General features: G+C 39.9%; 2 protein-coding genes across 7 annotated transcripts in view; both read right to left on the reverse strand.

The window, feature by feature from the left end:
- The window catches only part of LOC110463842 (hepatocyte growth factor receptor-like), a gene marked incomplete at its 5' end in the record, with an annotated part of 137,051 nt that overhangs the window by 89,032 nt on the left and 35,893 nt on the right, over positions 1-12,126 (reverse strand). Inside the window, one exon of the mRNA XM_021518730.1 lies at positions 5,358-5,540. Within this exon, the coding sequence (XP_021374405.1) occupies positions 5,358-5,540 (183 nt within the window). The remainder of the gene's footprint in view (positions 1-5,357; positions 5,541-12,126) is intronic.
- Positions 11,265-12,126, reverse strand: part of LOC110463839 — an 8,123-nt gene continuing 7,261 nt past the window's right edge. The window contains exon 4 of one of the 6 annotated variants that reach the window (XM_021518729.1): positions 11,265-11,937. In XM_021518729.1, the coding sequence (XP_021374404.1) occupies positions 11,793-11,937 (145 nt within the window). In that variant the 3' untranslated portion in view covers positions 11,265-11,792. The other 5 variants (XR_002464434.1, XM_021518725.1, XM_021518728.1 and 2 more) reach the window with 5 other exon arrangements.

Genomic DNA, 12,126 nt, shown 5'->3' on the forward strand with positions numbered 1-12,126 from the left:
AGTCCAAATGGGGCACATTTGAGGCATGTGGAAGAGACCTAAGTCCAAATGGGGCACATTTGAGGCACATTTTTAAAATTAGAGTCCAAATGGGGCACATTTGAGGCACATTGACAAAATTAGAGTCCAAACGGGGCACATTTGAGGTATACTTTAAAAATACCCCAGAAGTAGAGGTACATTTTAGGCATGCCTAAAATGTACCTCGGGCCAAAGGTACATTTTAGGCATGAAAAAGGCATGAAAAAGGCATGCCTCAATGTACCTTTTTTTAGCCTGGGAAGTGCTCCATAAATAATATGTTTGTTGCCAACTGCTTTCATACTACTGTATACGCCATCAAAATAAAGGTCAATTCTTATATTTACATGATAAACTATTTTGAAATGCTAAACAAAGAAAAATAACAGTCAAAGCCAGTTGCTACGAGGGTAGCCCTGGTTGCTATTGGATGATAAGGTTCCAGTGAATCTATATCTATATAATAGCGGTAAAGTTAGAAAATATGGTAGCCATGGTTGCTATTAGACAATAAGGTTCCAGTGAATCTATATCTATATAATAGCGGTAAAGTTAGAAAATATGGTAGCCCTGGTTGCTATTGGATGATAAGGTTCCAGTGAATCTATATCTATATAATAGCGGTAAAGTTAGAAAATATGGTAGCCATGGTTGCTATTAGACAATAAGGTTCCAGTGAATCTATATCTATATAATAGCGGTAAAGTTAGTAAATATGGTAGCCCTGGTTGCTATTGGATAATAAGGTTCCAGTGAATCTATATCTATATAATACCGGTAAATTTAGAAAATATGGTAGCCATGGTTGCTATTGGATGATAAGGTTCCAGTGAATCTATATCTATATAACAGCGGTAAATTTAGAAAATATGGTAGCCATGGTTGCTATTGGATGATTAGGTTCCAGTGAATCTATATCTATATAACAGCGGTAAATTTAGAAAATATGGTAGCCATGGTTGCTATTAGACAATAAGGTTCCAGTGAATCTATATCTATATAATAGCGGTAAAGTTAGAAAATATGGTACCCATGGTTGATATTAGACAATAAGGTTCCAGTGAATCTATATCTATATAATAGCGGTAAAGTTAGAAAATATGGTAGCCATGGTTGCTATTAGACAATAAGGTTCCAGTGAATCTATATCTATATAATAGCAGTAAATTTAGAAAATATACAGTTAACACTACAATTTTTCTTCTTTTGATCGCTTTTAATTTTTTTAATTAAGTAATATTAGTAGCACTTCGAACATTTTAATCGGTTTATAACGGGGGTCGTCATGTACACACACTGACACACTGCTCTGGTATTGACACGCTCTAGCGTCGCAAAATGAACTGGCCATAATTGTTTACTTCACGTCAAATAATTTTGAATGTGAATCCATGGAATAAGAAGTTTGCTATCATCCCTTTGTTGTATAATCAGACATAATGGATCCTGGATATGTTCCATGTTTCTAAATGTTGAAGGAACTTAACAATGGCTGTCATAGAACAGTTATTTCACTGAAGCGAGAAGGGCGCCATATTTGTAACAGTTATCAATCTGCCAAGCCTTTTTTCATTGCGCATACATTATTATGTACGCTAGTTTATACGCAGTCAGAGTTTACCAAGCTGAAGAGGGACAGATGTTAATATTTATATTTAGTAACACAAAGCTTAAACAAGGATTTCCAGAGGGATCTTGGTGCCCAGCATTGTACCATCTTCATTATAATTAGTTCTTTGTCAATTCAATCTTTTCTCTTCTTTTCTCTAATCTGTTTGACCGAGTCATGTTAACAGTAAATGCACTTTGAGGTAACTTTTTATCTAAACATAATACTGCTGTGTATAAAAGACAACCTTCAAAGTGTCATTTCACATATTTACTAGTACAGTACTTTATGTGAAAGAAATAGAACCGATCACTGCATATGAGAAAAATCTGTTAAGTTCTTCCCTCGGCCATTTTGTTTTTATGATCACTCTCAAAATAAAACATGCAACAGAGGGATCAAGGGGAACCTACATATCAAATTTGAGAAAGATCCCTCAAGTTATTCATGAGAAATAGCACTAACAAACCTTCAATGTCAAAAATCAAGATGACCGCCAGTCAGCCATTTTGTTTATCCGATAATTGTAAACATGCACAACTTCAGACCAAGGGGAACCTACATATCAAATTTGGGAAAGATCTCTCCAGTACTTCCTGAGAAATGGCCATAACAAACCTTCACTGTCAAAATCCAAGATGGCTGCCTGTCGGCCATTTTGTTTATCTGATAGGTCTCAAAAGTAAACCTGTACAACTAGAGACCAAGGGGAACCTACATTAAATACAATTTGAGAAAGATCACTCTGATACTTCCTAAGAAATAGCGATAACAAGAATTGTTTAAGGACGGACGATGGATGACGGATGCAGGGTGATTTGAAAAGCACACTATAAGATGATGGTGGGCGAAAAACAGAATATCTCCTTGTTGAGATATACTGAAGAAGCAGATTTTACTTTAAATTTTGAAATTGTATAATAGTTGGACAGGTCAATATTCACAGCAGCCACAGTACTACTAATGTTCAATTGAGGAGACATTAAACTTTCAACTGTGGATTTTGATGAGTTTGTAAGGAAAGTTATCTTTGTTCATTTACATTTGAATTTCTGAGCAATGGAAAAATGTGAAAGAAAAGGCAACTTACTGTGTTCTGCATAAGAACTTTTAAATTCATTATTTCAGCATTCAGAACAAAGCTTTTTTTCTATTTTCTTTGACATGCCCCTTACCGGTCGTTCTCTTTACTTTCATAGTGTACAGTATAACCCCGATATACCCCCACTTTCCATTCAAAGACATTTTGGCGGTAGAATGAGTTTGGCTGTATAGCAAGTTGTCCCTGTTAAATGACAGGTGGATGAACGCTTGTTTGTTTTTGGGCACATATCCAACACTTACCGATGAAAACTCAAATATGTATATATGCAATTTTTAATTTACACACCGTTTTTGAAAGAATAATCAGTTCAGAAATATTGATTTAGGTCTGGTATTACGATCAGTGTGTCACATGCAAGATATACACTTTACGAGTACCGTGGCGTCAGGATGTCAGTTTTAAGTGCCCCTATTTACAGATTTACTTACAATCGTCAAGTAATATATAAAATGTCTGCATAGCGGTGTCAATATTCGCATTTCTCTACTGCAAATGCCATCATTTCTGTACATCAGACTCTGAAGTCATGTGTAAGTGTTCGACTAAGTAAAGAACCATCTCAATATCATAAGAGTGAGACCAGACTTAGCCAGTTGACAGTATAATGTGGTGAGGTGGTGAGGGGCCAGACTTAGCCAGTTGTCAGATGAGGTGAGGTGTCATGCTTCAAATTTGTTGAAATAGAGTGAGTCCAGACTTAACCAGTTTCAGAATAATGTTTTAAGGTGGTGGTCCAGACTTATCCAGATCTCGGTATGATTTGGAGAGGTGCAGTACGTGGGTCCAGACTTAGCCAGCTGTCAGTATGATGTGAATAAGTAGAGTGGGTCCAGACTAAGCCAGTTGTCAGTATGATGTGGTGTTGTGGGTCCAGACTAAGCCAGTTGTCAGTATGATGTGAAGAAGTGGAGTGGGTCCAGACTTAGCCAGTTGTCAGTATGATGTTAAGAAGTGGAGTGGGTCAAGACTTAGCCAGTTGTCAGTATGATGTTAAGAAGTGGAGTGGGTCCAGACCAAGCCAGTTGTGAGTTTACTGTGGTGATGTGTTGTGGGCGCAGACTAAGCCAGTTGTCAGTATGATGTGAAGAAGTGGAGTGGGTCCAGACTTGGCCAGTTGTCAGTATGATGTGAAGAAGTGGAGTGGGTCAAGACTTAGCCAGATGTCAGTATGATGTAGAGAGGGGGAGTGGGTCCAGACTTAGCCAGTTGTCAGATGAGGTGAGGTGTCATGCTTCAAACTTGTTCAAATAGATTGAGTCCAGACTTAACCAGTTGTCAGAATAATGTTTTAAGGTGGTGGTCCAGACTTAGCCAGATCTCAGTATGATGTAGAGGGGTGGAGTGGGTCCAGACTTAGCCAGATCTCAGTATGATGTGATGAGGTGTTGTGGGTCAAGACTTAGCCAGATGTCAGTATGATGTAGAGAGGTGGAGTGGGTCCAGACTTAACTGTTGTCAGTATGATGTAGAGAGGTGGAGTGGGTCCAGACTAAGCCAGTTGTCAGTTTGATGTAGAGACGTGGAGTGGGTCCAGACTTAGCCAGATGTCAGTATGATGTAGAGAGGTGGAGTGGGTCCAGACTTAGCCAGATGTCAGTTTGATGTAGAGACGTGGAGTGGGTTAAGACTTAGCCAGATGTCAGTATGATGTAGAGAGGTGTAGTGGGTCCAGACTTAGCCAGTTGTCAGTAGAAAGTGGTGAGGTGTTGTGGGTCCAGACTTAACTGTTGTCAGTATGATGTGGTGATGTATTGTGGGTCCAGACTAAGCCAGTTGTTAGGTGGGATGATGTGTTGTGCGTCCCGACTAAGCCAGTTGTCAGTATAAATTGTTGAGGTGGAGCGGGTCCAGATTTATCCAGTTGTCAGGTGAGGTTAGGTGTATTGCTTCAAATTTGTTGAAATGGAGTTGGTCCAGACTTAGCCAGTTGTCAGAATAATGTTGTAAGGTGGTGCTGGTCGTGACTTAGTAAGATGTCAGTTTAATGTAGTGAAATGGAGCTGGTCCAGACTTAACCAGTTTTCAGTTTACTGTAGTTAGGTGTAGCAGGTCCAGACTAAGCCAGTTGTCAGTATGATGTGGTGGGCTGGGGTTGGTCCAGACTAAGCCAGTTGTCAGTATGATGTGGTGAGGTGGTGTGGGTCCAGACTAAGCCAGTTGTCAGAATGATGTGGTGAGGTGTTGTGGGTCCAAACTTAGCCAGTTGTCAGTATGATGTGGTGGGGTGGGGTGGGTCCAGATCTAGCCAGTTGTCAGTATGATGTGGTGGGGTGGGGTGGGTCCAGACTTAGCCAGTTGTCAGAATGATGTGGTAAGGTGTTGTGGGTCCAGACTTAGCCAGTTGTCAGTATGATGTGGTGAGGTGATGTGGGTCCAGACTTAGCCAGTTGTCAGTATAATGTGGTTAGGTGGTGTGGGTCCAGACATTGGTAGTTGTCATGTAAGGTGAAGTGCGTTATTACATTTCATTGAGATATAGCACATTATATGACCTTAGCTGTTGTAAGAATGTAAAATCCCATATAAACAAACATTACTTTCTTTTCCAATGCTATAATTGCTGATATATTTAGAAAAGTATTCCTGTTACAGTGAAAATAAATAACAGTACAAAATATTTACCTTCTAAATACGGTAGCATTCATAGGCTCTGTGACTACTGGGTTGACTTTGAATGTAAATTGGAAAGTTTTGGAAAAGTCCTCCTCGTCCTGCCCCACAGATTTTGGCCACTGCACCATTATGTTGTACAAACCAGAATCACGGATGCTATTGGTTATGAACTGCAGACGCTGCTCCTCAAATCTATAAGATAAACAAGAGGCCCATGGTCCTGAACAGTCACCCGAGTCCTACAGTACTTAATTTTTTGTTGCAATATGAAGTGGAGATAATGATGTCAATCATACCTACCAATTTGAGTAAAAAAGAGTTAAGTATAACGTTAAGTTAAGTTTGTTAGGACCATGAGTTGATCATTCCTAGGCCTAGTTTCAGTTAAATGGGCCTATTAGATCTTGATTTGAAGTTTGAAATATTTTGTTTTTTCAAAATGGCGGCCGTGGTGGTCATATTGAATTTCTGATCGACCTGAAAAATAAAATCACTTTGTCAGGACCATGAGTTGATCATACCTACCAATTTCAGTTCAATCCGCCAAGTAGAAGTTGGTTTTAATTTAAAATGGCGGCCATATTGGATTTCTAATTGACCCGAAAAATAACAGCACTTTGTCAGGACCATGAGTCAATCATTCCATCCAAGATTCAGTTCAATCGGCCTAGTAGAACTTGACTTTAAGTTTGAAATAGTTTTTCAAAATGGCGGCCTTGGTGGCCATATTTAATTTCTGATCAACCCAAAAAATAACAACACTTAGTCAGGACCATGAGTCGCTAATTCCTACAAGGTTTCAGTTCAATCAGCCAAGTAAAACTTGACTAAGGTTTGATTTTTTTTTCTTCAAAATGGCGGCCGTGGGGGCCATATTGGATTTCTGATTGACCTGAAAATTAACAACACTTTGGCAGGACCATGAGACGATCATTCCTACTAAGTTTCAGTTCAATCGTCCCATTAGAATTTGACTAAAGGTTTGAAATGAAAATTTTCAAAATGGCGGCCGTGGGGGCCATATTGGATTTCTGATCGACCCGAAAAATAACAGCTTTTTGTCAGGACCAACTGTCGATCGTTCCAACAAAATTTCAGTTCAATTGGCCCCGTAGAACTTGACTTTAAGTTTAAAATAGTTTTTCAAAATGGCGGTCGTGGTTGCCATATTGGATTTCTAAACGACGCGAAAAATAACAACACTTTGTCAGGACCATGAGTCGATCATTCCTACCAAGTTTCAGTTTAATCGACCCATTAGAATTTGACTAAAGGTTTGAAATATTTTTTTTCAAAATGGCGGTCGTGGTGGCCTTATTGGATTTCTGATCAACAAGAAAATAACAACACTTTGTCAGGACCATGAGTCAGTCATTCCTACAAGGTTTCAGTTCAATCGGCCCAGTTGAGTTTGACTTAAAGTTTGAAACAGTTTTTAACAAGAGGCTCGGAGGGCCTGTACGTATCGCTCACCTGAATATGTTTAAAATAATTGGTATGAAGTAAAGATATAGCACTCAATGGTAGGTGCTGTAAGTACATAAGAAATTCAGAAAGATCCATCCAGTTTTTGAGATATAGCGAGAACAAACTTCAAACAGAGCCCCACCCCTATGTCCCTAGTGGGGTCATACCCACCGTTTATACAAAATTGTGACCCCTTGGCCCAGGATGCTCCAGACTAAATAAGGATAAAACCCCCTTAATCCCGATGGTCAAAGAAGGATTCTAAAGGTTTTATCTCTATTTCCCCTGTTTGGTCCCGCCTCTCTGCCTCCAGGGGGATTAGACACACCGTTTTTACAAAATTGGTTCCCCTTCACCCAAGGATGCTTCATTCAAAATTTGGACAAAATCCTGTCATTCGAACAGAAGAAGAAGGTATTTGAAGAATTTGCTATGTTTCTCCTATTGGGCCCCTCCCTTTTGCCCCCATGGGGGCCACACTTGCTGTTTATACAAAATTGAGTCCCTTTTGCCCAAGGATGCTCCAGACTAAATTAGGATAAAATCCCAATGGTAGAAGAAGGATTAAAAAGGTTATACTTGTATTTCCCTTATTGGTCCCCACCCCTAAGGTCCCCAGGGGGGCCAAACCCACGATTTATACAAAATTGGTTCCCCTTTACCCAAGGATGCTCCACACCATATATGGAACAAATCCTTTCGTTCCTACAGAAGAAGAAGGATTTTAAAGAATAATTTGCTATGTTTCCCCTATTGGGCCCTGCCCCTCAAGCCCCTGGGGGGCCAGACCCACCGTTTATACAAAATTGGTTCCCCTTCACCAAAGGATGCTTCAGACTAAATATGGAACAAATCCTTTCATCCCTACTGAAGAAGAAGGATATTTAAAGAATTTGCTATATTTCCCCTATTGGGCCCCGCCCCTCAGCCCCCATGGGGGCCAGACCCACAGTTTATACAAAATTGGTTCCCCTTTACCCAAAGATACTCGGCACCTCCGCACCAAACCCTTTCATTCCTACAGAAGATGAAGGATATTTAAAGAATTTGCTATATTTCCCCTATTGGGCCCTGCCCCTCAGCCCTAAGGGGGGGCCAGACCCACGGTTTATACAAAATTGGTTCCCCTTTACCCAAGGATGCTCCGCAACTCCGTACCAAATATGGACAAAACCCTTTCATTCCTTCAGAAGAAGAAGGATTTTAAAGTATAATTTGCTATATTTCACCTATTGGGCCCTGCACCCCTCAGCCCCCAGGGGAGGCCAGATCCACCGTTTATACAAAATTGGTTTTCCTTCACCCAAGAATGCTTCAGACTAAATATGGAACAAATCCTTTCATTCTTACAGAAGAATAAGGATTTTAAAGAATAGATTGCTGTTTCCTCTATTGGGCCCCGCCCCTCAAGCCTCTTAGGGGGGCCAGACCCACAGTTTATACAAAATTGGTTCCCCTTCACCAAAGGATGCTTCAGACTAAATATGGAACAAATCCTTTCATTCCTACTGAAGAAGAAGGATATTTAAAGAATTTGCTATATTTCCCCTATTGGGCCCCGCCCGTCAGCCCCCATGTGGGCCAGACCCATGGTTTATACAAAATTGGTTCCCCTTTACCCAAAGATGCTCCGCACCTCCGCACCAACCCCTTTCATTCCTACAGAAGATGAAGGATATTTAAAGAATTTGCTATATTTCCCCTATTGGGCCCTGCCCCTCAGCCCTAAGGGGGGCCAGACCCACGGTTTATACAAAATTGGTTCCCCTTTACCCAAGGATGCTCCGCAACTCCGCACCAAATATGGATTAAACCCTTTCATTCCTACAGAAGAAGAAGGATTTTAAAGAATAATTTGCTATGTTTCCCCTATTCAAGGCCTCGCCCCTCAGGCCCCTGGCGGGCCAGACCCACCATTTATACAAAATTGAGTCCCCTTGGCCCAAGGATGCTCCAGACTAAATTAGGATAAAATCCCTTAATCCCTACGGTAGAATAAGGATTTTAAAGGTTTTACTTCTATTTCCCCTATTGGGCCCCGCCCCTCTGCCCCCAGGGTGGCCACACCCACCGTTTGAGTCACAAAATTGAGTCCCCTTGGCCTAAGGATGTTCCAGACCAAATTTAGTCAAAATCTACTTGGCCATTCAGGACAAGTAGCGTTTTAAAGGAAAAGTTGACAGACGGACAGACGACGGACGGACGGAGGACGCTGCGGTATGGCATACGTTCCCAATCGTCCTTCGGGCCAGGTGAGCTAAACATGGTGGCCGTGGCGGCCATATTGGATTTCTGATCAACCCGAAAATTTAAAACACTTTGGCAGGACCATGAGTCGATCATTCCTACCAAGTTTCAGTTCAATCGACCCAGTAGAACTCGGACGAAGCGGATAGCAATAGGTCACTTATAGCTAAGTGAATAGGTATCATTTAAGCAATAAACTGCATAGATGTGGCAGACCAACTGGTATAACTGCCAGTTGGTCTGCCACATCTATGCAGTTTATCGCTTATATTTATATTCCCATAATGAGAATTCGCAAAAAAAATATATGTCTTTTCCAAATTTCAAATTTCCCGCATATTACCGTCAGGTCAGGTCAGTATCTAGAACGGCACAAAGATAACAGCTGACGTCATGCGCTATTTCCCATACAAAATTGAAAGACTCAGCAACTTTCGTTAATAATTCATTTGATTTTGATTTATATATATATCATATTCTCGATTCATAAATAGTAACAAATGACATTTTGTAAGTAACTAATCAAGTGTCGTAAAACATTTTCCGATTTTATTGCGACCTATATCCGGCGCACGCACTCAACGGAAGCCCACAGTAATCAGGTCAGAGTTATATTCACAGTCCGGCATGTTGTTGATGTTGATCGTGCAACCGGAGAAGGTTGAATTGGTGAAAAATCCAGGCGTATAATTGTTTGTTGGGTAGCAGAGTACAGTAGAGGGTTGTGGCCATGGGTGATATTTTTGTTAAATGGCTAACCCCTGTATAATGATATGTAAAAAAAATATAAAAATAAAACTGTACTAAAATTGGTATAAGCATGATGAAGTGGGCTATGTGAGCTTCACATTTGAAAAAAAAGGAAGAAGATTTCTTTGGTTCGAGAATAAAATTTTGGCCATAATACGAAAGGGTGCGTACACATGAAAAGCTAGCTTTACAGGAGGTAAAATTTTGACAACAGCACACGACGCAAAATTGCAAAAAATCAAGTTCTACAATTTTACTGCGACCCAGATAATTCTGCAACCAGGTAGGTAATCTTTAATTTCAGACAGAGCTTAGGAAAAAAATTACTACTTGCGGGGGTCAAATTTTGGGTTAAAAATAGCATTTTTTGGCATTTTTTGGTAATTTTTGATGTGGTAACCATGGTTTTCACACAAGTGACATACATAGAAAAAAGAGGTTTATACACTTCTCAGTGCTTTATATGTATTGTAAATGTAATGCAGTTTACAAATATATATACATGTATACATGTGTTGTGTAGGGTAAAACCGCTGTGTTTACATTTCCTCGACATGTGCCTTGTTTATCAGAGTCGGGCCATTTCTACTGTATTCTGCTACCTTGATCTCACAGACACTTGAGACAGACAGCTGGTTTTTTGGGATCAAAGCAGAAGATACCGATAAGTTCGGTAGTGACACTGTTAAGTCGCTCGAAGGTGCAAAGACCAACTTCAGTTATAGTCTCATGAGATGAAGCTGCTATTGGCAGTACTTTAGTAGTAATATAGAAGGGCTTTGCCACACCAAATGTAAATATATGGGAGTGGACACGTTTATATGGTGGTAGATATATGTATGTATTTTATGACTGCAGTATAGGTTACAGATGGTGATTTTATGGGGGGTAGATAGATATTTTGTGACTATATAGTGTAGGGCAGATGGTGATTTTATGGGGGTAGATAAGTACTTTATGGCTACAGTATATGGGGTAGATGGTTATTTAATGGGGGTAGATAGGTACTTTATGGCTACAGTATATGGGGTAGATGGTTATTTAATGGGGTTAGATAGGTACTTTATGGCTACAGTATATGGGGTAGATGGTTATTTAGTGGGGGTAGATAAGTACTTTATGGCTACAGTATATGGGTAGATGGTTATTTAATGGGGGTAGATAGGTACTTTATGGCTAAAGTATATGGTGTAGATGGTTATTTAATGGGGGTAGATAGGTACTTTATGGCTACAGTATATGGGGTAGATGGTTATTTAATGGGGGTAGATAAGTACTTTATGGCTACAGTATATGGGGTAGATGGATATCTAATGGGGGTAGATGGTTATGTAATGGGGGTAGATAGGTACTTTATGGCTAAAGTATATGGTGTAGATGGTTATTTAAGGGGGGTAGATAAGTACTTTATGGCTACAGTATATGGGGTAAAAGGATATTTAATGGGGTTAGATAGGTACTTTATGGCTACAGTATATGGAGTAGATGGTTATTTAATGGGGGTAGATAGGTACTCTATGGCTACAGTATATGGGGTAGATGGTTATTTAATGGGGGTAGATAGGTACTTTATGGCTACAGTATATGGGGTAGATGGATATTTTATGGGGGCTGATAGGTATTTTATGGCTACAGTATAGGGTAGATGGATATTTTATGGGGGGAAGATAGGTATCTTATGGGGGCAAGTAGGTATTTTATGGCTACAGTATATGGGGTAAAAGGATATTTAATGGGGTTAGATAGGTACTTTATGGCTACAGTATATGGGGTAAATGGATATTTAAAGGGGGTAGATAGGTATTTTATGTGGGCAGATAGGTATTTTATGGCTACGGTATAGGGTAGATGGATATTTTATGGGGGTAGATAGGTATTTTATGGGGGCAGATAGGTATTTAATGGCTACAGTATATGGGGTAAATGGTTATTTAATGGGGGTAGATAGGTATTTTATGTGGGCAGATAGGTATTTTATGGCTACAGTAGATTGTAGATGGTTATTTTATGGGGGCAGATAGGTATTTTAACTGTGTAACACAGATGGTAAATATCTCTGGTGTGATAATACTTGTAACCCTGTAACACAGATGGTGTATATCTCTGGTGTAATAATACTTGTAACCTTGTAACACAGATGGTATATATCTCTGGTGTAATAATACTTGTAACCCTGTAACACAGATGGTACATATCTCTGGTGAAATAATACTTGTAACCCTGTAACACAGATGGTACATATCTCTGGTGTAATAATACTTGTAACCCTGTAACACAGATGGTACATATCTCTGGTGTAATAATACTTGTAACC

This window comes from Mizuhopecten yessoensis, unplaced genomic scaffold (genome assembly GCF_002113885.1).
Source record: "Mizuhopecten yessoensis strain PY_sf001 unplaced genomic scaffold, ASM211388v2 scaffold10935, whole genome shotgun sequence".
Lineage (NCBI taxonomy): Eukaryota > Metazoa > Mollusca > Bivalvia > Pectinida > Pectinidae > Mizuhopecten > Mizuhopecten yessoensis.